This window comes from Rissa tridactyla, chromosome Z (assembly GCF_028500815.1).
Source record: "Rissa tridactyla isolate bRisTri1 chromosome Z, bRisTri1.patW.cur.20221130, whole genome shotgun sequence".
Taxonomy (NCBI): Eukaryota; Metazoa; Chordata; class Aves; order Charadriiformes; family Laridae; genus Rissa; species Rissa tridactyla.
The window spans coordinates 57,517,714-57,545,396 of NC_071497.1; the positions used below are offsets into that span (position 1 = coordinate 57,517,714).

The following is a 27,683-nucleotide window of genomic DNA, read 5'->3' on the forward strand; positions in this document are numbered from 1 at the left end:
GTGTCTGAAGACACCAGAAGGTAAAATGTTGCTTCCAATGACTATTTTGATTTTCTTTTTTTTTTTTTTTTTAAAGTAACATGGATAATTTCTACCCAAATATTTAAAACTATGAAGACGTCCTCTTTCGCTCAAGGCAGGTTGAATTTTAAAATGTCACTATTTAAATAAGCCGTATGTGTTTTCTTTGCGTAGTTTCAAGTAAGAGAATCCCTTTGGTGTTTGACACTGTGTGCTAACAGTAGATTGCTCAGCCCGAAAACCAGAGGAAAACTACTTCTGGTTTCTTAAAGGCAGATGGAAATTTCCCCTGAAACTGAGGGATATTCTAAACTCAGGGCGTGACCTTAAAGCTTCACTGGTTTCTTAAGCTGATATAATTGTGGCAAAGCCCATCAAATCAAGTAGATTAAATCGTTATGCAATAAACATACACTCCAGACCTTTACAGTATCGTAGACATTTCCCACTTGTGCAAAGACCGTCTTGTGTCCTGCACAGAGTAGTCAACAAGCTACCTGGCAATTAAGTAAGATGCAAAACTTCTGCTGTAAAATTTAACGGATTCCTCTTAATAATCTCCTCATTACCATTTAGGCTATTCTGATCCTGGAGGCTTCTCTTCTGTAAAATATATCCTACTGAACTTAGTTGACTGTTACTTTTAGGTTATTACTGCGGCTGTAAAGCTCCCACTTTGGGGAAACCAGGTTCCATCCCCAGGCTTCCAGGTTTTCTGCGGATGTTTGAGGAATGGCTGTGCTCCAGACTCCAGGCAAACATAGCACACATGTAGGGTCTCAGACAGGGAAAATCACATTCTTATGTAGTTACGTCAATATAACGGAAATCATATCTAACTCTGAAGTAGGATCCATATGAAAAAATATTGCTAATACATGATATTTCTTTTTGTAATCTTTGACATGTAATTTTCCCCTTTATCCAGAGCAAATAACTTTGCTTTGATTTTGTTGAAAACAGGGCAAACTTTCATGAATATTCAGAAAATTTTTTTTTGTTCCACCTACAGCGTGCACAGTGTTGATTGTTATGCCTGTGTACAACCATGCCTTTCCTTTTTCAGTCACATGAAATGAATTTTAATTAATTGTAGCTAGGATGGAAATGACAACAATATGTTAAAATCTGCAGCTTGTTTTACATCAAGCAAGCTATTCTGTTTTGCCTCTTGTACAATCACTTGTCTGTACACAAAGGATAGAAAAAGTTGGTCAGGGTTTAGTGCTGTTTGACTACCATTTGGCATGCCTATTAAATTACTGCATAAAGCAGACAACAATGCAGATTCAAGCCCCGAGTCCTGTGTTAACTTGACGGCATAAAGGGGTCTCCAAGTTTAAAAACAGTTGAACAAAAGAGCCACCACGGAGTGATTAATCTTAATTTGGGTGCTGGAGTGCACAGCTGCTGCAGAGAGGAGGGAGGGAGGGAGACGGTAGGCATCCTCGGGGCTCGCCTGTGCTTGGCACAGATCCCAGATGAGGGGGAAGGAACTGAGCAACGCTACAACCTTTGTGCTGCTCTGCTTCCTCAGGGCTGGCCCGATCTCCCAGTGCCACAGGGTCTGTCCCACAGGAATATGGCCCAGCGCAGGATTTGTCTGCCCGCAGCTGTGCTCTGGTTAAAAGTGACGCCTCCTGCTACACCGGCCTCCAAATTTGTTCACTTCTCCTGTAAGGCAGACCCGGGGTCCTTTTGCATTCCTGCAGCAAGGCAAAGGGGTAGGGGTTAGGTGAGGAGTGGACTCTCAGCTTTCCTGTGGGTGTTAGTTCTTTGCCACCACAACTTGAATGCTCAGCGCTGTTTTCCAAAGTGAAAAAAAGCCTTTGACTGCTTTGCTATTGTCATCAATGCAGGGGTCACCTAGCCTCCAGCAGAAGGCTGTCCTTTGCTTCCTACATTACTGATTATCCCAGGCTGCTCATGTTTGCTAATGACCTAAGAAGCCTGTTGAGAAGGCGGAGTAGCACTGGAGAAATAGAAAATGAAAACATCATGAGGACAATATTAACACAGAAGCAAAGCACTTCATTGTGACCATTTTAAAAATGACCAATTGTGGTGGAAATGTGCCTAGTCTCAGGGAGCAGGCAGTGCATGATTTGAATTAAGATAGGCAGAATGAAAACAATTATGTTCCAAGTCAGGGAGCCATTCACATGTTCAATAGTATAGCTTTAGCAAAGAGCTAACAAATTGCTGATTTTTATTTTTTTTAACGCCACGAGACAGCTCTCTAATAGCAGATTTTATTCAATTGTCCACTTTTAATGCAGCAACAGATGGGTAGGCTGATAGAGTACACCCAGCTTCTATGCCGGTCGGTGTTCTTTGTTCGTAAGACAAAATGATACAGTGATACAAATTGAGCCAATTAGATTTTTACTCTTTGTCTTTGGAATGAGTAAGCTAATCAGCCCAAGACACTTTCTTTTTTTTTCTCCTTCAACTTACACTGTTGATAAAATCTCCACTACTTTGGGACGAAGATGGTTTAGCATTATAATAATGTAAAGGTCACAATCACAGCAATGTATCATGATTTTGTTAAATTGAAGAGGAATCTTGATTTTTAAAAATGTTCTTAATGGCATAGTCTTATGAAACTGAAACATCTGAAGGTCAGCAACACTACATCCTTAAGGCCTTTGCTCATACTATTAGCTTGCTGCTTTTGAAAATATGACACTATGGCAATGCATGACAAATGCAGTAGGCATGTACGTGAGACTTCCGAACAACACAAAGCAAATGCAGATTATTCTTGAACTTCCCATGTAACTTGAACAGATGAACAGATTAGTTGTGGAGATGCTGACTGAGGCTATGAGTTAACAGAAGAGTCTTAAGCATGTAAACATACACTCAAAAGCCTCACCGGGCCAGCTGCTGAAGTACATTTACTTTCATTAAAAGCATTATGTCAGCTGTGCCGAAGAATAACACATTCAGACTCACTTTGGGGGCTGACATCTGTATTTGGGTCCATTACTGTTTTCAAAGAACAATGCCTTATTTTATGGCCCTGCACCAGAAAATCTTACTGACACATTGCTAAAAGAACCTGACATCTTAATGATATTTTGATCAAGACCTGAGTAATGAAGTCTGTTCTAAGTTGCAAACTGTGAGATACATTAAAAAAAAAAAATCTCCAAAATTCTTGAAGGTGTGAGTGATGCAGCCCTGCAGCAGGCTGCCCTGAAGTCACGGCAACTCCATCTCCTGCATCTTCAAAACTTGCCCAGGCAAGGAATACCCTGGGCAAGCTGATTTAGCTTTGAAATGAGCCATGGCCTGAGCAGGAGGCTGTACTAGATGACATCCAAGGATTTTTCTGTGGTTCTCTATTTGACACAATATTTTCTGTTTACTCTTCTTGTTACCTTCAAACTTGCCACTTGCATCTCAGACTAGTGTAGTACATCTTGTAGAATGAACATATACACACTTCATTTATGTGGATGGATTAAACTTCATATATATGTAATTTCTGTTTTCTCTCTCCTTAAGCAAAACATGCTTAATGTAAAATCTTACAACTAACAGTGAAGTAAAAGTCCTTATGGTGCACATCACCTAGATTCCCTACTGAAAAAAAACCCAGCATCAAAACACTGGAGGAACTCATCTCCAGTTTTTGCTAAAATTTGGTTAAATGATGGTATTGGGTGTCTTTCAGTGAAAACTGCTTATACGCGTATGCTTGTATATATGAGTGCATATACGTGCATGCACCCGTACTCCCCTTGAGCTTTACAGGCTGTAGTTAATGGCCCTGTGACTTGTTACAAGTGGAAAAACTGAGGCATAGGAAAGAGATTTGTCCTAAATGAAACAGGAAACAAATAGCAGAATGAGTGGAATACACTTTCCACTTAATTACCACAAGAGCTATTTAATAGCCTTTCATACGTACCTAATCTGAAGGCAGCTGTGACTCCTTTCGAAGCACGGGACTGTATTGTCTAGTCATACCTCTAAAGGTCCACGAAGATTAAACGATTGAACATGATGGACTGGAACACAGAAACTCTGGAGTGCCAGGGGATCCTGTGACAATACCTCTTTGTAGCTAACTGTGTCAGCTTGTGTGCTTAAGGAGACAAATTGCTGAGTGAGGCATTTTCTTCTGTGCCAGGCTGAGGATTTCTGTGACTTTTACACATTTGTTTCCTCTCTCAAGAACATTGTATAGAGTAAATTGGACTGTTTGTTGGTACGCTTGTCTGTGTCCTTCTTTTAAAAGCAAATGGTAAGTTCCAAGCAGGTCACGCTATAAATTTGTCAAGCTGAAAACAGACACTGATTCATTTTCCTTCCTATTTGTACCAAATAAAAAGCACCAAAATGAATCAAAACATTGGTAATGTATATTCCCTCCCACTGACTGTTTATGGCCTTGTTAATTCTCATCATTTTAGTAGCTGAGCTGTGCCTGGCTGGTCTTCTGGACTTTCATTCATAGTCAAACTAGAGAAAGGCAATCCTTTCCTCTCCTCTTGTGTACTTAACGCAGCTCATAAAGGATTCCCTGCAAGACAGGTTAATGTGGTAGCTTCATCTTTGCCTTGAAGTGATTTTATGCTCTGGTCTGTAACGTACTGCTCCATTTTTATTATTAATTTCTGAAAATCTTAAATAATATAGGATGTCTTTCTGCCTGCTTATTACTCCTTGTTCCTTTGTTTCAACAGATGGATGAGCCATCGTACACTGCCCTGAGAAGAGGGCTGGAGCCTTTCCATAAGCCCCAGACTCTCTGGCAGGGACTAGTCCTTCAAAGAGTACCCAAGGATGTTGCTGCAGGCCTTATGGAGGCCTTCCAGACTTTTTGTGTGTTTTTTTGGTTGCCCTATCTTTTGCAACATGAGCAATGGGAGTTTTGCATGTCTCGCTTATGTTCTTGGATTTATCCATGCAATTGCTTCTGATTGCTATGGATTTGGGTCAGGTTCCTTCCTGTGATCTATGGTGAACACAAAAGAGATTGGAAGTTTATCTAACGGTATGGGATGACAAAAACAAAACCAAGAGGTAGCCTAGACAACTACCTCACAGTGCATTCACCACTCTCTGGTTACTGCCCACAAGAGGCTCCTTGACTCCAGGGAACTCAGGGCTCCCTCTTTGGTTACCCACATAGTACTCCTCAGTCCTACAGACCTTACTGCAGAGCATGAAGAGTCTTCAAAAAAAAACCCTAAAAGCGGAAGTGCAGATAAAGGGGAAGGTGCCACATGTCTAGGTGCCTCAGCGGCACTGGAATATTCTCTACTGATGATTAGCTTACCCATGTCTCCTGAGGCAGAGTGTGAAGCTTCATTTCCTCCCCACAGGGAGAACAGAACAGGCTCACTGAAAAGAATGACTAGACTTACACAAGTTGTGGTTATTTCAATTCATCACTGATCCATTAATGTGATTGTTAAGCTCTAAATGACCAGGCTGGCTGCTTGACTTCCTTCCATTCTGAAATAATTTAAAGGCAGATTCATTTTCTCAGTTGTCCCTGCAGTACCATGTAAAAAAGTGTCACATAATGTTTGTTAAACTAACTAACTGCTACTGAAGTGTTAGACAACCAGGAGAAGAACAAAATAAATGTCAGGTCTAATTATTAATGCTGATTTATTTCACAGCCATTTGCAGAGGCCATAGTCTGAAGTGGATCCTTTTAATTGCTGAATGCTAGATGAAAGTCTTGGGGTAGCTCCTAGTGAAAGTCATGTCAGAGTAAACTATGTTTATACATGGAGCACTAAACAGCCTCCTGCTAGAGGTTCTCGCTGGTCAACAAGGGACCTTCAAGTGGTGTCATATAGCTAGGATCGCCTATTGCTCATATGTGACCTTTAAATTACAAAGACAGCTAACAAAATGTTAGTCTTCAGCAGTTGGTGGCTATTTGTATCTGGCACACAAGATGGTGAAAAATGGCTTTTTTGGATGTTTTTTCTCTCAAGCAGATGCACTGTATCAAATATTGAAATGCAGTTCTCATGACACCATTTGAATTATGTTCTCTGTAATTAAGCAGCTTTCAGCTTTTCTTTCTCTGCCTTCACTTACATAAATTACACCAGCAGTGGAGGGTGCTGAAGAAGAAAAGGAGCTAGGAGGAGCTAGCTCTTACTCTATGCATAGGTCATTTTACAATCTGTCAACTATCTACCTCTGTCCAAGCAATTGTTAAAAACTCTGTTTCTGAGGCAAGCTAATAGGTATAGTAAAATTAAAAAATTGCAAGGGAACTTTATAATGTGTAGGGATCACAACAAACAACTTATCAAGATAAAGTATGGACACCCCCTCAATTTGCCCTATTATTCAACAAAAAAACGCCGGTGGGGTAGGGGTAGGGGAGTGGGTTAGATGTTGTTTAATTACAGAATAACCAATGTTTCTTCTTGGAAAACCAGAACGACCAAGTTGCTCCTCCATCACTAATTGCACATGCAATTTTAATTTTTGTACTAAGGCTTTATCAAGTGTCATTATTTGAAAAAGATTCATGAGGTGAACTCCTTTTACCACTAGAGGCACAAGCTGAAAGTTAGAAACGCACAGTATTTGTCACTTGGACAGTGGGAATGCTTTCACCAGGGAGTAAACAAGTTTCAAGCTTCATTTAACTTGCAGACTGCAAGAGCACGAAGCAGAAATAAATACTGAAGTATAAACTTCTTGAGCTACTCATTTCAGCTGTAACTGGAGAAAAATATTTTGTTATTCATCTGATTCTTTTAATCTTCTGCAGAGATTATACTTACCAGTGACACCACACCAGGCAACATTGCCAACACAGGAGAACAAATCAAGTTCCTTGAGCACCAGGTCTTTTAGACATTGAGAAGCCATGCTTCTACATTGGTTAAGTTTTCTTTACCTGGCCTGTTAGAGCTGCAAAAATAGGACTGAAGGATCACAAGGGAAACCCCACTGACACAAGAGGACTAGCGCTAACCAACAGAGATAACCAAGAGGTGGAAAAATTCATCACGAACTTAAACTTGCTGCCAACGACCGGAGTGCTCAAATGGCTGGGCCTAGGCCATTTTCTGCAAAGATGGTATGATTTACTGCTGCCTGCCCTCTCCATTTTATCCAGAACAGGAACTCTCATCTACAGGGACAATATTTACCTCCATTTTGAGAAAAAATTGTGTATTTGTTGTCAAAAGAACAACATTTTGCAAGGTTGATCAATTCCTTTGTTTCCTCAATGGTCAAACAAATCACAGAAGCATAGGATCCTGTTCAGACTGGTGGAGACCTGGGGAGGTCTCCAGCCCCAGCCCCTTCCAAGAGCAGGCTCAGCCGTGTGCTCAGAGCTTCACCCAGTCCAGGCTTGAACCCCCCTGAGCTCGAGAGAGACCAGCTTCCCTGGGCCCTGTCCGCACTGCCGGGCTATCTTCATGGGGAAAAGGCTCCTCCTTATCTCCAGACTGAGCCTCTCGTGTTTCATCTTGTGCCACTGCCTCACACCCTCCCACCATGCACCACTGTGAAAACTCTGGCTGAGGCTCCTCTGTCCCCTTCTGTTGGTGGCAGGGATGCTGCTGAGTGCTTCCAAATCAGTTTCTTCTCCCAGCTGACACAGCCCTGGTCCCACAGCCTCTCCTCCCAGGCCAAGGGCTCCAGCCCAGGACCAACGTGCTGGCTGTTTGCTGAACATGGCCATTTTTATTGACATCCTTCCTCTGTTGGAGACCCAAAACCAGATGCAGTGCCCAGATGTAGTGTGATGAGCAATGAGCAGAGGGGACAGTCCCTGCCCTCCTCTGGCTTTCAGGGCCACATCCAGCTCACACCACCACAGGCACTGCTAGACCTTGTTGCTGCCTGGTTCCAGCCTGTATCCCTGCAGGGCTCTGCCTTCCCAGAGCAAGACTTGGCCTTTGTCCTTGCTGAATTTCATTGGGTCCCTGTCAGCCTCCCTTCCCCCCACCTGTGCAAATCTTCTCAAGGCAACAGCTCTTATTTTGAATGTATTCTGTGTTTCTGCCCCCCACCACTTATTTGGTGTCCTCTACAAACTTGACGACTGTGTCCTCCATGTGCTTCTCAGGGTTCCTGATAAAGACGTTGAACAGAACTCTTCCCAGGATAGACCCTGTGGTACCCCACTTGTTACCCACTCCCATGTAGAGCACAACCCTCAGACCCCAAGTGTCCAACCAGTTTTTACCCATCTAATTGTCCTCCCATGCAGGCTGCAATGTCCCAATTTGGACAGAAGAATAACATAAAAGACAGTTTTGAAAGTCTAAAGGCAAGCTGGTTCGTAGGGCATGATCAACCCTTGGTAACTCTATGCAGACTGTTTCTGACGTGTCCATCAGTGTGTGTGGAGTTGCTTCATACAATCGAATACCTCCATCAGATTTTACCTCAGTGATATCAGGACCTCAGCAGGGGAGGATGACTAGCTAAAGCTCAAATTAAGAACACCAAAACATTTCCTTAACTGCCCCTCACCAAATAAGTTACTTATATTTCTAAGTCCCCATGAGACACAGCCCTAAACACATTTTCGATCCAGGCCTGAGAGAAATGAACAACGCCTTAAAGCACGTACTCTATTGCCGAGTTCTTGAGCTCAAAACTACAACCACAATACATTATGCAACTACCCAATCACAAGCTAACTTTCTTGAATTAGAAAGTCTAAATCTTAACTTAAATGGACAGGTGAGGTTTTATTTATTTAAGAGCCAAAAAAAAAAAGGAATAAGCAATAAGTTGTCCAAACAAAACCATCACTTCTCATTTGAACACATCCACAAAAGGGATATTATAGCAGGCAGCAGTGCTTCTAGATTGTTATGGCATTTGCTGTATTCAGCGATCAGCCTTTCCAAGAGACCTTTCAACAATAAATACTTTCCACTGGAGGGAAACAACTGTTCTGAATGTTAAGTTAATCTTTTCAAGTTGCTATCCAACTATTTGAGCTCTAAAGCTATGCACTGGCAGTACGGTAAAACAGTTCCATTTCCATGTATTTTGAAGTTTGACTCCAAGAAAGCATGTCTACGGAAGATGGGGAGAAAGGACCTAAAAAACTGCTTAGTTTTTCTACAGAGGACATCACGACAGGCAAAAAACATTTCTACTAAATATTTGGTTTTACTGGTCACTTGTGTTGATTTAGTGCTTAGTGTTTCCTATGCTCAAGCAATTCATTATAGACCGAAGAGTGTCTTAGTTAAGTTAACCTTCAGTAGACTCTTCAGGCTGTAGTGCTTGTTTTTTACCATGTGCGATACAAAGCATTTTCCATTGCTTGACAGAGGTGTGTTAAGTGTCCTGACCAGAGCTGTGCAAGGGGGAATTAAGACCATCATCCTTTCCACAGACAGCCTTTATCTTGGATGTTCAACAGCCTATATTGAGCAGCCTAACTGTGATTTCACAGCCTCTCTGTCCCTCCCCTGGTCTAAAGACTTTTTTCATTAGATATGGGCAAATTGTGAAGATTTTTCAGAAGAAAAAAAAAAATTAAAAGCAACACACCAGGAATGTCAGCTTCTGCACTTCAACAGAGCACACGTCTTCAAGCACCTTCTTCCAGTAAGTGACAATACCAAGCATTGTTGTGAGACAGCTCAAGGGAGGAACAGGAGCATGTTTTTTCACAGACATGCTGTGGCATATCTGAAGTACTGGCAGGCCTTCACTTGCATCCAAGATTATGGAGTGAGGAGTGCGTCTGCAGTTGTAAGCTTTTTCCCTTTATCTGAGGTCTCCCATTCTACTTCTTCCAGCCTAAGTCCTTATCTCTCTCCCTTTTCCTAATCTAGCAAGATGAAAATAGATAAATGGATCTTCACTGTTTCAGCAAAAATCTGAAGGGGCAGGCAGGGAAAGGTACGTCCATTAAAAATGTAAGAAAATAGAAGTTGGGTTGGGAAAAGGCACACTGCAGTTACCTGAAGAGGAATGAGGTGCAGAAGGGGAAGAAGTGAATCACATGAGCAACCTCAATTCCCCTTGTGTTCAATTTTCTCTGTTTTTGTTGGCATTGTAGATATTTTACATTATTGCTCAAAGGCAGATCAAATAGGATGCAAAACGTAATGTAGGAGCAGAGGGACAGCATTAAGTGAAATCTGCATATTTGTAAAGGAGAGAAAAAGACAGTTTCAAAACGAGCTTTGCACTCTTGCTGGCTAGCAGACACCGAACAGAAATTGGCAGTATTTAGAAGCAGAGGGCTTTGCATTCATCTGAGAAACAAAAATTATACTGTTACCTTAAATACTACTTCAATAACCAACTAAAGCCATATTTATATTTCTATTCGCAGAAAGTTCTTCGAGAGGAATACAAACCCAACTTAACAGTGAAACCTGACCAAACAGGTTATGAATGTGCCATTGCACTGGGAGCCCATGAGACTGCAGCAGAGGAGCTGAGACAAGGATGATCTCTGACAATTCACTTAGTGACCACCAGCACAGCCACCGGCTGCTGCTGCAGGAGTGCTCAGTACAGCTATACGACCTTCATTAAGATGCCAAAAGAGTCACATGACAGAGCAATAAAGCAGAGTCAAACACTTGCAGATGGCAGGCGAAAAAAAAAATTGTTCAAAGATAGTAAGGCATTTGTCTGTGGAAGTTGGATCTGTTTTTACAGAAGGAATCTCTGACTACTCTCCAAGCCCTGCTGTGGAAGTAAACAACGATTTCATAATACAAAAATGAAGAGGGTCAGGGCAAAATAAACCTAGTGAGATTAAGAGCCAAACAACATCTGCAACTAAGTACAAGCCATTTTATATCATCTCCTGCTACTGCCTGGTATTCCCCACTCCTCCTCCCTCCTGCTATTTGAAGGCATAGAAGTTTTACCTGGTAAAGTGTAAAGTCTCCTATAGACTACAGAAACTACTTTTGTGTGGCAAGGTATTATTCTGACAACTTTGTTCAGTACATTAGACTAAAGTCAGAAAACAGGTTCCCAGAGTCCACAGTTTCTGTGAGAACTAACTCAGGTTCCCAAATTAGATTTAAGTTGCTACTTCAACTGAATGTTAACCTCAGGAAGAGGTGTCTTTATTGTTCTACTCCATATAGTATTTGGTATGATACTGGTGACAGCAATGAACTTTAGCAAAGAATTAGAGCTGTTCATCTGTATGAAAACTAAAAAGGCAAGGGATTTTGCCTCTATTTACCTGCCATGCAAATTCACAACCAACAAGCCGACTGAGAACTATGTTTTAAGGTTTTGTCACATTTTAACACAAATACTTTGTAGTATCTCAGGTTAGGCATTTAACTGAAAAAGTTTAATTCTAGCTAATAACTTATAATTCTTACATATTAGGCTGATATGAAAGGCACTTTATGCCAGAAAGTACTCAGCAAAACAGATACAGTATTCTTGGCCAGAACATTTTGAGATTTCCTTACATCCTAATCTTTGCAAGACAGTTTAGCCCACATGCATTCCAGATACTGAAATTGTCTGCAGACAGACAGGAGCTGCCAGGGCTAGCTGTCTAGAGGTTTCAACCCCCCAAAGAGTAGTGAGCTTGCTAGAAACAAATTATTTTAAATCCGCAGAAGTTGGCAGCTGTCCTCATCTGTCAAGAATGGAGTCCACAATACAGAAAAGACCATTAAGAGAGCAGACCCCAGCTGTAAGTGCAATGAGAACAGGCATTAGAACCAAGCCCAGGAACTGATCCAAGTTCTGGCTCGATGATTTTTATTGTTACTGTTTTAGAGACACGATGGATTGAGAATGATTTAACAAGTCATCACTAAAGCATAGCTAGGAGATTTTTGCTTCTTTCAAACTATGTCTTAGCCTTGAACCTGCATCCAATCAGAAGTAATTTCTTCTTCACCTTGAAGGGGGAAGGAGCAGTGAAGCAGCAGGAACAACGGTAAAGTAGCACCTCCTGCTACAGTAGTTATGGGGTGCCAACTCAAGGCCAAATTCCTGCAGCATCAGGGGAGAAACAACAATTTTACCCCACAAAAATGATCTGTCATTAAGGAAACTACTAACAGGTAGGGAAGCTACCTTTCACTCAGTTGAAGACTACCAAGTAGTTATGCATAAAGATTAAAAGCTTCTTCTTTCTTTACTGCAAACTTGATCACAGAGCAAAATGCCTGATGACCACAGAACCTGCAAAGTTAATTCTGTCTTAATCCTTCTCTATTGCATGAATGAGCTAAATTTGTACAGTGGATAAGGAACATACTTGGTGCTACTGAAATGAGCACTCAAATAGTATCGTACTAAACAGTTTTCACCCAGATGAATATCACCTTCCTGGGCCCAGAACCGTTGTATAATTTATTTTTCACTCCCATGGTCACCCAAGAGAAAGGCTACAGCACTTCAAGTGATCTGTAGTTTAGAGCAATTACAATGAATTGAGTTGCCACAGGGCAGAAGACACTAGCTCACTGATGCTCATTGCAGGGGACATCTCTCATTACACGTGTAGCAGCAGGGGCTTTTTGGCACCAAGACTGCAGGAGCAGGCTGCCATGATTAGCTGCTGAGTCACAGCTCTGCTATTCCTCTATACAGGTGTAGCAGCTACCAAGACCCAACTTGCACTGGCATGGCCATAAAGAGTAACTGCTAACAGACTGACACCACTGAGCTTGCGCATAACATCCTTCAGACATGTGTGTAACATCCTGGCAGACAATGCTTTGACCTGTCTCTAATGTAGCATCTCTGTCAATGCTACCTCTTAGGAGCTTGCAGTAGTAGTTGAGTAATTTTTAGCCAGTCAATCCTAACTTAGGAGTCCAGCTGGACTCCTATGAATGGAGACTCATTCAGTCCAGTACCCTGCAGAGTATCAGTCTTAAATACAAACCTCAGTCACCTGGCAGATCAGTACTGTCTTAGCAGTCTAGGGGTACTGCTGAAATAACTTAAGAAATACTTAAGCTGGCAGTACTAGTGTAGCCCACTGAAGTTTCCAACTTAGGAGATACTATGTTTTACTTCAGTGCTAGCATAATAATGGAGACCAATACTGTAATTGCTTAATTTTTATTATTTTTCCCCCCCTTGAATTAAGGTTTACAGTAGTTTCTTAAAGAGCATTCATATCTGTATACCTCTAAGAGGTAACAGAGAAGATTGTTTCAATCATACATACAAAATTACTTATGTCTACAAATTTTTGGCAATCATAGTAACCCGTTTTTTCCTATTGCCATTGCCCCAATCATTGAAAAAGACAGTGTACAGTAATTTACATTTGAAGTATTTCAAAGTGCTTGACAGTGATTTTCCAGGAATAATATTTACAAGTGTCCTATACACATATGTACAGCTGTTACAAGTTGTGGCTGGAATATGGCTTTCTATGGAAAGTGCTTTATATTTGGTCAGTGGTGTTACTGACTGACCAATCCAAGGGTTACTGATAAAATGGTAACCACTAAAAGCTGAATTGTTGTGGACAGGTATTTACAGAGTTTGTTGTTAATCTGTATAAAATAGCTATTTACATAAGTGTTCCATACATATAGAAAGTATCTTCTTTCTTCCAAGAATGGAGGAAGTCCTTCAGCCACAAACCTGGTTACTATCCCCAAAGAGTGTAAAACACAAGTAAACTGGAAGTGATTGCTGATCCAGTGCTCACAACGTATCATCATCTGTGCTTACAACAGATATCTGTACAAAATAAGGACAAGTTAGCTCCAACTGTACTCATAAAGATAAAAAACAATGCATATCATCACTACACAGCAGTTTGAAACAGGGGCTAGTTCTGCAGGCTAGTGGCCATGTTGATTGCCCCATCCCAGGTACAGGACAGTAGTTGCCTACTAGAACTTTAACCCCGATTAAAAGGGCAAGTTCTCAGCTGATTCAGCCCAGTGGTTTGGCTGCAGCTTTCAACAGCAAAGCCCTCTCCTAAACTCAAGTCAGGTATCATTCAGCAGTCTTTATATCTGCTCTGAGGATTAACCTGGAGCCTCAGACATGTGAATAGGTTTACTTACTGCAGGGTAGGTGTGTCCTACTGAAGCACTGTGTCTTCCAATATCAATTGTGAGGTCCTCTTCTGTAGTTTTCAGGTAGACAGGATTATCAAAATTCATGCTCTTCATGTTCTTGTGCTGCCAGTTACGCCACATGAAGTAGCCAGCGACTGCGGCCACCACCAGCAATACTTTAGGGAGAGAAGCAGATTGCAAGTAAGGAGTAGGGTCAAGTCAAGCTCCTGACTACGGGTGGCTTGCCCCACCACAAAGGGTCCCAAAGGCTAGTGAATGTTGTACTTACAGACAGGAAGAACAGTCCAAGCTGCTGATGTTCCTCCAGAGGCAGGTGTTGCAGATGCTGTACCACTGATGTTGAATTCTGCATGAGAATTTGAAGTAGTAAGCTTGCTTACTGATAGGCTGGCAGACTTTGTCAGATGCAAGCACTTTCCAAGCCCAGAAGGTGCTATCACATATTAGCTTCTCAGTAATACACTGCAAGAACTGCCTAACAGGCTTCATCCTGTATTAGTAAAATGCTACTTTTATTGCTTTCTTTCTCTGAGCATTCCTGAGATTTTGTGAAACATACAGGTTCCACACTATTGTAAGTGAACTAACACTTGTTTATGCTGTAGCTGTTGTACTTGTACTACACACGTGACATGGCCTGTGTTCTCTACTTGCATGCAAAGGAGAAAACTTCAAGTAGGCTAGTGGGTCAGTTTGCATTTAATTTCTCTAATGTTTAGCAGTCTGAGTTATTGGGACCAGTACCTCCAGGAACTAGTCCAAGAGTTGGAGATTTTTCTGTTGTGCTGGTATCTTTAGCCTCAGTGTAAGCCACAGTTGTTCCAGTACCTGAAACTAATTATAGATCAAGAACCCAGTTAATCCTGAAGTTCTGCAATAGCTTAGCTATGAAAGCCATGGTAGTGAATGTTTAGCAGATGGCAGAATGATCATGCAGCTTGTTAGCTTTACTGGAAACACTGATATTAGTTATTTCACTAGCACAGCCTCTGTTGAGGGTTTTTGATCAAAAATACTTCCAAAACCAAGCCTAGACAGTTAATCAGGCATGAATTACAGGTATTTAGAGCCATGACAACAGTAAGCTACCCCATCCTTCACATCAGGTTTTCCGAGTGAGATTTTAGTTCCACAAGTTTACTGGTTAGGTACAGTCTTTGATACCTACAGCAACCCTTTAGAGCAGCCAGCTGAGGACAGTGTCCTTGCATACGGTGCTCTAACTGTGGCAGTCAGAATCAACATGCAATATAGTAAGTGGCACCTTGGTGTTTCTAGTTTCACTCCACTGGACAAACAAGTGTGCCATAGAGTCAGTCCTCAGGGTAATTGCAGTAGCATGTTTGTTTGGACCATGAAAGGAAGTCCAAACAAACTTCCTTGGCCAGCAAGATTAGCCTACCAGCTTCTCAACATTGTATTTATACACTGTAGAGTCATGTCAGTTTATACCCCTTGTTTTATAAGAAAGGCGATCAGTATATTTTGTGCGTGTTCTTGCTATCTGCAGAAAGCCATGGAGGTACAGGTCTTGTTGCAAATGATGATGATGCAGACACCAAGCATGGACTTTGAACAGCACCTGCAGACTCTGAGGGTCAGCTTAATACATGCTAGAAGACCACCCCCTCCAAGACTAATTACATCAGATTAACTCATGCAAAGCTCTGAGCCTATACTACCATATTTGCTTCCAACAGATTCAGTACCCCTACTCCTTCCCCATCCACCCTGGAGGAGACTTCAGTCATGTTACCATACCAGCACATCTCAGACCATCCTCCTTCAAGAAGTATCCAACAGGACATGCACAAGTGTACTTTGGAGAATGTTCATTTATCTGAGGAGCAGGCAGGCACAGGTAGCTACAGCCTCCATTTGCCATGTTCTCTTCACACCAGTTCCTGCCTGTTGGTACAGCAATTGACAGGAGTGAGCCTTCATATTGCAGGGGTACAGCAACATTATTTGCTTAACAATTGCTCTAGTAGAGTTACTTGCCTCTGCACATTACAGATTTGTACCTGCTCTGCCTAAGAGAGACCAACTGCAACTAGACCTTCTCTCAACCCCAGTGGGGGTGCCTATTTTAGAAGGCACCAAGCACTCTAACTAGAGGTGAAGCAGACAACTATATAGGGGGGTGATACCATTTGCCACCTTGCCACCACCCAAGCAGCTTCTTATGCATTGGCATAACTATAAACTGTGTAAGAGTTACCTGAAGGCTGAACGAGTTCATGATACACAATGATGTCCTGTGCATCATTAAGGTTGTTCACTAGGGTAACCAACTCAGATCCAGTAAATTTGTTGGCACCATAGACTGCCTCATTCTCTCCATCAATCCAGTACACACGGTCCTAGAAGACATAATAATTGCATCCCATTACCTCTGTGTTGCTATCAGCACCATAACTGCTAGCCTCCTACTATCAAGAAGAGGCTCTTTGACAGTTACTAGAGGAAGTCATTCTTACCTCAAATATTGTTAGAGCAAGAGGATGAGGAAGGAACATATGAGACTTCAGCACAATTCTACGGTCCTGGCCATTCAAGTCCACACTTGACAGCATATGTAGTTTGGAATCAAGCCAGTACAGACGGCTTTTTACAAGATCTAGGAGGAAAAAAACCCGAACATATTTACTATCTACATGGAAAAAACCTCCAAAGCCTCCTGCAAAAGTTGAAATACCCACAGGTTCGAGAACAGTTGTAGTGTTGCTCTAGTTTCTTACCACACCAGGATGCAGAAGGCTGCTGCAGTGCTGCCTAAGTGGCCTGTGCCTCAACTATAATATAGAGCAGTGCAAGAAAAATTACCATTTCAGTATCTGAGAAGTGCTATCTGTACCTGTTGCAATGTCTCCAGGCACACAGGAAATTCCCATTCTCAGAAGCTGAAAATAGTTCTCTGAAGGATGACCTTGGCTTTTGTAGCAAACAAATTGCTAAAGCTCCAGAATACCTCTGGCACAGAGACAAGTTCAACATACCTAGAGCAATTCCATTAGGCCACTGGATTTCTGTTGTCACAAGCTGCTGTCTGTCAAATCCATTCATTCCTGCTTTTTCAATTTTTGCTGGCTCACCCCAGTCTGACCAGTACATAAAGCTGTGAAGCAGAATTTATGTTGTATGATGCACTATAGTACTCCGTAGTATCACTCTTAGTTATGACCAATAACTAACAAAGGCTACCTAAGTCAGTTATCAGGACATGGAGTAGCTGGTAGGTCCGCTCTTTTAAGAGAACTAGGACAAATACTCACCCAGAGAGAGGATCTACAGCAATAGAAGCTGGCTCTCTCAGCTCAGAGAGAAACAAAACCTTTCTTTTTGTGCCATCTAGGCTAGCCACTGAAATGGTCTTTGCAGTTGAGTCAGACCAGTAGATGTTCTTATAAACCCAGTCAACGGCAATTCCCGCAGGGCTGTGTATGTTGTCCAGGATTCTGATGTGTGTTCCAACTTTATCACGGGTATCAATAGAGGCACTGGAAGACAAGAATTACTTGCTTTCAACCCCTTCCTCCAAATATTACCACCTGGCATGCCTCAGCAAATACTGCACATGGCAGACAATGTAGAAGATGCACTCGTGACTTTCCACAGAGCGCCTTTTGTACAATTGTAGCAGCAGTTACTAGGATGTGCAATAAGCATACACATTGCTAGTTGTGGGGACTTGCACCTACTGTACTTTGTCTTTAGGACATCAGAAACCTAGTTCTCATCACTAGAGCCTAGAGAATTACCTTGGGTAAAATGTGAGATGGTTTAGGGGGGCACACGAGGGTTCAGAAGCTGAGTCCATTTACCTGAAGATCGCTTTTTGGCTGAAGTCAGCCCAGTAAAGCTTTTGCTCAGCAATATCAGCATCTAGAGCTACAGTGTTTCTTAGCTGCTCTACTAGCTGAATGTATTCTTTCCTCTCAAGACCGATCTTCCTGATATCCCGGCGGTTGGTGAAAATTAGACATGGTTCTTTCCCTGTGGAAAGAGTGTAAGTGTTACCTGTACTTCTAGACATGCAGTCACATACTGTTATTTTATGGCAAGTTTTAAGAGTCATCATATTTAGTATTTGCCATTCCACACTTGCTAGTGGATCCTGACAGAGATCTTGGCTGTACCATACCTCATCCTTTCCTCCCTCCGCCCCTTGACAGGGAGGGTCCTCCTGCCCAGGGAGCAGACACAAGAAGTTTTATGTCAGGCAACTTTAAGTACTGTACCATGACATCATTCAAAGTGTTAGGAGTGTTCACACAGCACAACTAGTGTCAAAACCAGAATAGCATAAACTGTACATCACTTGCTACCTCATTTTAAAGCAGGGATATAGAAGTCTTATGCCAATACTCACCAACTGCCTTGCACACTCCAGTAGCAAGATCCATCTGATAGCCACGGCTACATTCACATTTGTAGCCCCCTTTCAGGTTGATACAGATTTGACTACAGATACCAGGGTTCTGGCATTCATCGATATCTGTGAAGACAACAATTTAATTTGTTCTTATCTCCAACACCCTCAGAAGGGTCCATGTTAACCTACTTGATACTTGCCTCCACAGGTTCTCCTGTCTATAAGCTCAAACCCAGCTGGACAGTCACATTCATAGCCAATAACGAGATCTCTGCAGATATGAGAGCATCCACCATTGTTCACCAGACATTCATTTATATCTAGAAGAGAAGAATTATCCACTTCTGAGACAGCACACATATTTAAGATTAAAGTCTTAGGGTGCTTTACCAGATACCCAGTCATTTTCTAATGATGCCTGCCACATCTGATAAACCACTCTGGCACTTGAAGGCACATGTGTGAGACCCTCCTCAAATTTACACTATCAGCATGTTACTTGTGTTACAAGTTGGCAGCATAGATAAAGATTAAGGCTTCTGGAAGTTTCAGAGTTCCTAATGCCTTCAAGTGCCTTCTGCCCATGGAGAAGTCATCCCAACAGCCAGTTTGGCTAGGATAAAACTAGCCTACTGACTAGGATGCTCTTGGTTGTCTGTTTGCCACCAAGGAAGTGCAGATGGGCATTCCAGACTGACATCTGACAGCTCAGAGGCTGTATCCAAGTATGTCTAATGGTCAGCATTGTGCAATGAGTTTGTTCACTTACTACACTCCTTTAGGGGCTCATCACTCCAGTCCTTGCAGTCTCTCTGCTGGTTACACACTTTATTGATATCTATGCATTCTCCACTTCTGCACTTGAATTTGCCAGGTCCAGAGCACTGAATAACTGAGATAGTGAAGATTATGAAGGCAACTAGCAGCTTCAACAGATATTCTGCAAAGACTTTATTCTTGCTTAGTTCCACACTTACCATTGTTACAGCTTGCTTCATCAGTGCCATCCAGACAGTCTCTCACACCATTGCACTGCCTACTCCCATGGACGCAGTTACCATCTTCACATCTGAACTGGTCTGGTCTGCAGGTCCGAGAAGCTGCGGACACAGCCATTACAGACTTAAACTCCTGAGGTCTGATGAAGGAAAGAAAATAAAAACAGGAGCCAACCAGCACCTCCTAGAGAACGACCAAGTTAACTTACGGCAGTTGATTTCATCACTTCCATCCTTGCAGTCAGGATCCCCGTCACAGCGCCACTTTTTGTGGATACATTCACCTGAGCCACATTGCACCTCACTGGCAGAGCACTTCACAGGAGGTGCAGGCTGGCGGCCACATTGCTCTAGAGATTCATCTGAATGGTCAGAGCAGTCAGCATCATCATCACACACCCAGCTGATGGGGATGCAAGTGGAGCTCTTGCACTGGAACTCATGAACTCCACAGGTAGGAGGTGCACACTCCAGCTCGTCACTGCCATCGCTGCAGTCATCTTGACCATTGCAGACAAAGCTCTTGGAAATACATTGCCCGCTGCTGCATGTGAACTCTGCTGGACTACAAGTCACATTGCCTGGAGTAACAGGAGTAAGACAGATTAGCAGATTATCACAAGGTGTCAGACTCTTGTATGAAGGTATTTTGCTTTGCAGGTTCTTCAGCTGTTAGTTTACAGAAGGTCAGCATCCTGTATAAGGCTCTAGGAGAGCCTAACTGACCACCCACAAAACACCTGGGCCTCACACAGACTGTCCTCCTTGCCTTTGGATGTTATGAGTGAGAGGTATCAGTTTTGAGTTACTGCGTGAAAGTAACCTCCTTCTGAAGCAGCTAGGCTGTTCTGCTTCAGAGTGAGAGCCTTTCAGAAAACAGGCTCAAACCCTGTGAACCAGAGACAGAAGGTAAGAGAATTGCTAACTCTAGAGTACAGACTAAGATTAAGGTAGCCAGATGGTCAGCATGCACTATAGTTTGAAATTGAAGTGTTTTGTGCTGGTCCCCAGGACAGCAGTGGTCCATTTGCCTAGATCAGTGTGGTATTAAGCACATCCACACAATTTATGCCAGTACAAATTATGCTGGTTTAATAGCAATGTAGCTAGCAGCTCAGTATGCCTAGGCTGATAGTTTTATCAGCTTCATTAGAAATGCTGCCCATAGATTTACTTGCAGATTAAGGCTTTTGCTTGCTGAATAAGGCAGCAACTCCACAGGCACAAACCAGAAGTCTGCAGATCTGTGTCTCATTAGTCCGCCCAAGTAAGGTGGCTCTGACAGAAGCCAGCCCTGTGGCTTTGGTAACAGCAAATTCATCTCAGGACACCGCAGCCAACTCATATGTATGCAAGTTCATTAGAACAAGCCAGGAATGCTGCACTCTAACAGTGGCAGCTTCACTTGTGTACCAGCCTGAAGTTGCCCCCCAGCACCTGAAACCTAGCTTCCCTAGTCTGCACTTTCAGACACGCGCACAGAATACTCCAGGATAGGGCTTTAAAGCAGATCAGCTGTGCCCTTGGCTACAAGTCACTACTACGTTTTTAGGAGACCATTTGTTAATGTAAGCAGCAACTAGAGTTACCTGTTGAGAAACTCTGCGGAGAACAAGTTCTGATGGTTTGCCTGACATGTGACTAAACCTATGACTACTGCCAAAATTAGCCAGAGACCAAAGATAGATGTTGTATAGCTTATATTGCTGTAGTTCTTAACTTAGCAGGACAGAGGAGTGTTAGAGCAAGTCCGCTTTGTTAAGCGGGCTGCAATACAAGATGAATGTAGGTTGAAGGAGATATTGATACTATGAGAAATTTGTCTTCCCAGGTATACTGCACAGCTAGCTCCTTTACAGACAAGTCAATTTCAAATAGAGTTATGCAGCCACTGTTTCTTCCCTTACCACAATTCTCTTCATCTTCTCCACTGTCACAGTCTTTTTCACCATCACATTTCCAGGACACTGGGATACACTGGGTTGACTGAGGACCACAGCTGATTTCATTTACTCGGCATGTTCTCATATCTATTGAAAAAAGTTTAAGTTGAATTTAAGAGTTCTAAAGTTTAAGAGCTACTGATCTTGGGTTTTAGCAGTTGTCCTGAAAGTTGAGACTGAAAGGCTTCAGCTCTGGACAGAGTTGCAGTTAATTAGATGCCAGGATCCATCTAAGTTGATAGCTCCATCATGGAAGAGGTTACACTAGTTTGTAGTGTTCGGTAAAAAAGGATGCTTCCAGCTCCCAATAGATTAGTATTTTAAGAGTATCTGTGTAGCCATAGTTTTGTGATTGCACACCAGTTACACTGTAGAAGATTGAGCTATTAACACATAGTAGTAGGCAGGAGTAACGCCAAAGTGCAGTAGGACTTGGGGCTGAAGTATTCCTCAGTGTGGATCCTAATGACACAAGGAAATGAAGCTTCACAGATCTATATCCCTTGATTAGTTACCACACTTAAGACTGGGGCTGCTAACTGTGAGACGTCCCAGTCAAGCCTCTGCACCTCTGCTTCCCACCTCCCAACATGTAGTCAGTCCTTCAGTTCCTACACTAGCTCTGGTTATCTTCCAAAGTAGTTGTCTTTGAGGACAGTGATCACTTGGTGAACAAACCACAGTAATGGTGAGGCCTGCTGTGTTGTGCTTGGTGCTTCTGACTGTCAGTAAAACCTTGTACTTGCTATCTGTTACCAGGTGCAAATACAGAGTCTCCCCACTCAGTAGTGGGGAGAGTTAGTAGTAAAAAGTCTTGTCAAGACCCCGATGTGGCCAAAACCAAGCTAGCACTTAGGAAGGTGCTCTCCAAGACAATACGTTCATCCTTCGTCTAGGAGGAGAGCCGGGCTGCAACCAGGCAAGAAGTCAAAATGCTACTCTCCGCAGGCTTGCCTGCACCGACAAGCCAGGCTCACTTACGGCACAGTTCAGCACTCTCGTCAGACCCATCCTCACAGTCTGGATCCCCATCACACTGCCATCTGTTAGGGACGCACTGACCACTGACGCACACAAAATCAGATTCAGCACATGTCTTCTTCACTGCAAGGGAGAACGACAGACCAGAGCTTAGCTTGTTGGTTGCAGCTAGAGACAAGCTGCCTTGCCCTAGGAAAGCGAGGCACCGTCCTTAGTTCTTGGATGTCTGGTGTCATCTTCCACCAGTCTAATGGCAGCGCTATTTAACACTTCCCAGAGAGTTATACTGTGCATAGAGAAATATTTATCTTCCTATAAGCAGGCACTGAAGGACTGCTATTTGTAAAGGAGACCATGCTTCTAGAATAGCTGCTGCTTTTAACACACTTGGGTTAAAGTAAGGTCTATTGATATTAATATTCAGATTTTGAACTCTGAGTTTATTATCAGGGCATTTGATTTGTCGTTACAGAAGCATGGTACTATGTAACCCTAAGGTAACAGTTTAGGTCTGCTTGAGCAGACTGGCAGTTCAAACACACCAGCATTGGATATTGAGTCCATTTCGCCTCTTCTCTAACGTACCTCTAGTCATCTATCTGAACCTCCATGTCTGCTTAAAGCAAGAGCTGGCAGCTAAAGCTAGGCTTAGCAACTAGCACCGCCAACTAGCAAGTACTACTACAGAGGTATTATTTCTTTTGATTACTTACCACAAGCTTTCTCATCGCTGCCATCTGAACAGTCTTCATCACCATCACATTTCCAGAGTAAAGGAATACAGCGTCCATTACTACACTGGAATTGGGATTCCTCACATTTTGCTCTGGCACCTTCAATAGAAAAAGGAACATAAGCTCTGATACTGTTTAGCAATACTTTCTTGCTTTCCCCCCCACTGCTGACCAAGAAGTTACCCAGCTTAATAAACAGTGTAACACCAGCACAAAACCAGACCTGAACTCCAAGTCTTTGTAGTGACATTACTCGATCATTAAAATACAGCCAGAAGCTTTCCTTCAGAGTACAAGTGCAGAGCTTAAGCACTGTGACAGTCCACCTGCCAGAAAACAGGTTCTTCTTCCCGAGTTTTCCTTTTCAAGGCAGGGTCAAGTTTGACAGGCAGAGGAGTGCATGCACACAGTAACTTCTGCTGTCTAGCACCCAGCATTGCGTCCTCAAAACTCTTCAAACTTCAAGCAAAGTGAGTTTAGACTTGACTAATATCAAGCTGCATTAGCATTTGAGTACTCTGCTGCCGACACATTACAACAGAATCCCCAAGATGTCTGTAAAGATAGCTTAGATATCTGCTCTGTAGCTGAACAACAAGTTATAATGATTTTAGTTACACCTCAAACAACAGCACACAGAGACATTCCTTAGTATACACAAGAAGTGTGATTACTTATCTGGATCTTGCTTATTAAAGCTAGATCAAGTGTGATGCTAAGAGAGCAAGATAAATTATCACTTCCTTCTGGAATTAAGTCTGTTGTCTCACCACTGTTAACAGTCTTGATTTGTTAGTATGCTTGAGTAAGGTACTGCTTTCTGCATGATGCTTAGAGCTGGAGGGCATTTTCCAGAGTATCTTCAGCTCTGAAACCGTATGACCCCATCCCTCAAGGGAACCTACTTTGTCTTGAAGCTGTGTTATAACTGTCACTAAAAGCAGCAGCCTGCTTCTTCAGCTGCTAAGCCAGAGCTGTTCCATGTAATGCATGTAATGCAGGCAAGCATGTTAGCTCACGCATTGGTATTGGCTGCACATGTCTACAGCATGATGCAAGACTCCTGCTCCTCCTTGGTTTATTGCATCATTTAGTGGCAGTGCATTGTCTTGGCATACCAGGGCTCACAAAGGGCATCAAATTTTAGTGGAACATTACTTGTTATTTTATATCTTCTGTGTACAACATGCAAAATGCAAGACAGTTTCCAAGTGGAAAGAAGCTATTCAGCCATCAAGCACTAGGCAGTGGCAAATCCTGGACAGAGTACAAGCAAGGACAACATGAGCGATTTTACCTGCTGAGTGTTCCACGTAAATTCATGCCAAAAGTAAAGGAATTGAAACAACAGCTTATTGAGCTCTGCTAATGTTTTAGCAGCCTTACTGGTTGAGTAAAACACCAGCTCACTGGTCAGTCAGAGTAAAGCCATAACAACTTGTTTTATAGGAATTGTGTTCAAAGACTGACAAAAAAGTGAACATCAACTCATGTGCTCTGTATTTCTGTCCCTCCTTTCCTTTTCAGGAAGCTACTACTATTTGGTCAAGAGCTATCAAACAAGTAGCTTGCCCTGTGCTAGGAGGCACACCCCAGCCAGCTTAGAGAGGGTGCAGAAGCCACAGCTATCAGTGTGTTCTAAGCCTGACATCACCTTGTTGTCCAGCAACCTCTAAGAGAGGTAGCCTTCTGCTTGCAAGCCCTGGTCACACGCTATTCCAGTTATTACTGTACTACCACCTAAAATATGCAACAACTGACTCCCGCAAGTTTTGAGATATTCTCATCCAGGCTGTCGGAGTGCAGTCAACCTTTCCCAAAATAGCATACTAGAGATATTAGACTAAGCCTGCCACTCAGGAGATCCCAAAATAACTCCACAGTCCTTAGTTACACTATTTCAAGCTAGAATAACCAGAAAAGGCTTGCTAAGACTGACTAGTACATTGTGACTTACAAACATAACATCACTTTGACCAAATGCTACAGGGAAGCTACACAGAAGGCTAAATGAAACAGTAACTGAGCTTGGAGTTAACAGCTATAACTCTACAAAGACAACCCTTACCAGCGGCCATTCCAATAAAGTATCATCACTGCTGCAGCTGATGCCAAGTGAAATGTCAGAGCTACTACTTTTGTGAACCCACAAACAAGTAAAGAACTGACAGCACCTAACACACACACAGGTGCACAAAGGTAAAGGTCATCATCTGTTGCTACTCCTGAAGATGTCTGTCAAACTCTAAAGGCCGCCTGGAGTGAGCCCCGGTTAAGACTCCAGCCAGTAACTAACTGTGGTCTCCCGTCTCACACCAAGCACAGTTCTTCAATGACAGGTAACCATTTAGTCATGACACTGCTAGTCCAATCCACAGCTACTTCAAGCAACAGAGTCAAACCTCCTCAGTTGCAACTTCAGTCCCTAGACAGTTAATGATTTTTCAATCAGATGCTAATTCAAAGCTTCTCTTCATGTGCTACTCATACACTGGAATCACCTGTACACCTTTTCTCCTCCTTGGGACAAGGCTGCAGCGGAAGATGGAGAGAACCAGCAACTTCACAGGCTGTGACTGCTAACACATATTATGTTACTGTTCCCCAGGTAACTACTTAATAGAAGTTAGCTCATAAGCAGCAATGCGCCCAGGGTGAAGGAGCACAGTTACAATGACTACCCAAGTTAAACTAGCTTCCTCCATATCTCTGCTGTCACAGTGTGTCTCAGCCCCTTAAGCGAGTTGTCATATTACTTATCTGTGCAGCCTCAAACATGTGACACTTGTGTACTGTCATCTGACACCAAGTCCCAGAAAAGCTTGCAACACTGATTGGGAAATCTTGGGAGAGCTTATACAGGAACTAGCTTAGACTCCCCCCAGATCCTGGCAATTGCAACTACTAGTAGAAGAGAGCTGGTGGGGCCACAAACTCAAATTGAGGGAAGAATCAGACTGACTTGGTGGGCTAGAGTCACCCTCCACTGCATATCTCTTGCTATGATTTCTGACCACAGTACACTAGTAGTTTCAGTGCCAGCCTGCTTGCTCCTTCATACTACAGCTGTTTAATCATGTCTGTTGTAGGCTGGACATGGGGGTAACCTACACGACTGCAAACTGAGGAGTGACTGGGCAGACATTTCTCCTCTTCCTCCTTGTAGGGGGACTGGAAACAACAATCCCCTGGCTGGGCTCTTCCAGATAGACCCAGTGCCTGAACTACTGCACACAGCTAGGACTACAAAGTCCAACTACCTTTAAGAACACTTTGCCAACATAGCCAGTATCTGACACTTTGGGCCACTAGTCAGGAGATTAAAAGCCATACAACAATGCAGACATCAAATGCCCGCCTCCCACCTAGATGGGCAGCCTGGAGCTCAGTTCCTGAAGAAGGAAAGGACTCAGCCAGTTGATTACTAATTCCACTCAAGAGGAAAATATTTTTAATCGACCATCCAACGGGCTTAATGCGCAGGTCCCTCTGCCACGAGGGTGACAGTTTCAGCGCTGGGAGGCAGCCCTGGAGCTTGCCAGCAGCAGCGCTACCAGCGAGAGCCCAGCCCGCCAGGGGGGACCCGGCGCTGGCAAGGCTCAACCTTGCCACCAGGTGGAGATCCCTTACGGTGGTAACCGGTGGCCCTGAACTACAGCCGTGCCAGTGCCGCTGGATGCCACAAAGCCGAAGTTGCACAGTAGTTTGACAGCACCTTTCACGCCGCAGGCTTTCCAGGGGCTCCTCTTCCTTCCCCCACGACATCGCCGCAGTTCTCCCCGGCCCCCTCGCTGGCCAGGCAGACCCTACCCTCAGCACCAGGCAGCGCCCAGGAAAATAAATAAATAAATAATAATTTAAAAAAAAAAAATCAAACCCTCCCGCCGCACCCGGGTCTGTGCCGGCTGAGGTGCTCCCGGGCGCGGGGGGGGGTGGGGGCCGGCCGGGCAGGGGCTCTGGCCCACCTTCACCGGCGCCTGGGGCCGCCCGGGGCCCGGCGGGGAAGGCGGCGCCTCCCGCGACGAAAAGGGGGCGGCGGGGCAGACCCCGGCGGCAGCGCCCTGCCGTACCCCCCCAGCCCCCATCCGCGAGAAGCTCGCCCGTTTTCGCGGAGCCCCGCTCCCCCCTGCCCCGGCGCAGCGGAGGCCTGAGAGACCGAAAAAAAAAAAAAAAAAAAGGAAAAAAAAAGAGAAAAAAAAATTAAAGGGTGGTGGGTGAAGAAATTATTGCAGGGGGCGGCAGCGCCCCCCAGCCCCCCTCTCCCCGCCCCCCCGGGCCCCACACTCACCGTCGGCGGCGGCACACAGGCAACTGAGGGCGAGCAGCAGCCACAGCGCCCAGCAGCCCGGGACCGCCCGCCGCCCCGCACCGCCGCCGGCGCCGCTGCCACCCGCGGCACTGGGCTCTCCGCGCCGCCGGTCCGACCGCATCGCCGCGCCGGGGACTGAGAGAGGGAGGAGGGCGGCCGGGCAGGCGCGGCGGTCGGAGAGGCGAGGAGGAGAGGAGGGAGACGGCGACACGCACGGGGGGAGGGTGTCCCCGCGGCGCTCTTATACCAGCCGCCCGGCCGCCCTGCGCGGCCGCTGGTGACTCACGGCGCCGCGCCGGGC

General features: G+C 43.9%; 1 protein-coding gene across 4 annotated transcripts; it reads right to left on the reverse strand.

Moving 5' to 3' along the window:
• Window positions 1-550: 550 nt before the first annotated feature.
• On the reverse strand, window positions 551-27,649 carry VLDLR (very low density lipoprotein receptor). Of its 4 annotated transcripts, XM_054185169.1 has the most exons (19): window positions 27,362-27,649; window positions 23,053-23,172; window positions 22,340-22,462; window positions 21,323-21,445; window positions 19,625-19,996; window positions 19,395-19,517; window positions 19,187-19,309; window positions 18,618-18,737; window positions 18,415-18,540; window positions 17,867-18,038; window positions 17,318-17,542; window positions 17,042-17,160; window positions 16,523-16,662; window positions 16,264-16,405; window positions 15,804-15,950; window positions 14,787-14,876; window positions 14,311-14,388; window positions 14,028-14,197; window positions 552-13,695 (listed from the first exon to the last, which is right to left on the reverse strand). In XM_054185169.1, exons 1-19 carry the CDS (start codon window positions 27,501-27,503, stop codon window positions 13,660-13,662), a joined length of 2,691 nt encoding a protein of 896 aa, XP_054041144.1. In that variant the 5' UTR covers window positions 27,504-27,649; the 3' UTR covers window positions 552-13,659. The 4 variants fall into 4 exon arrangements, with proteins under 4 accessions (XP_054041143.1, XP_054041145.1, XP_054041144.1 ...); XM_054185168.1 differs by lacking the exon at window positions 27,362-27,649 and having other exon boundaries at window positions 551-13,695; window positions 23,053-26,958; XM_054185172.1 differs by lacking the exon at window positions 14,787-14,876.
• Between the last annotated feature and the right edge of the window lie 34 nt (window positions 27,650-27,683).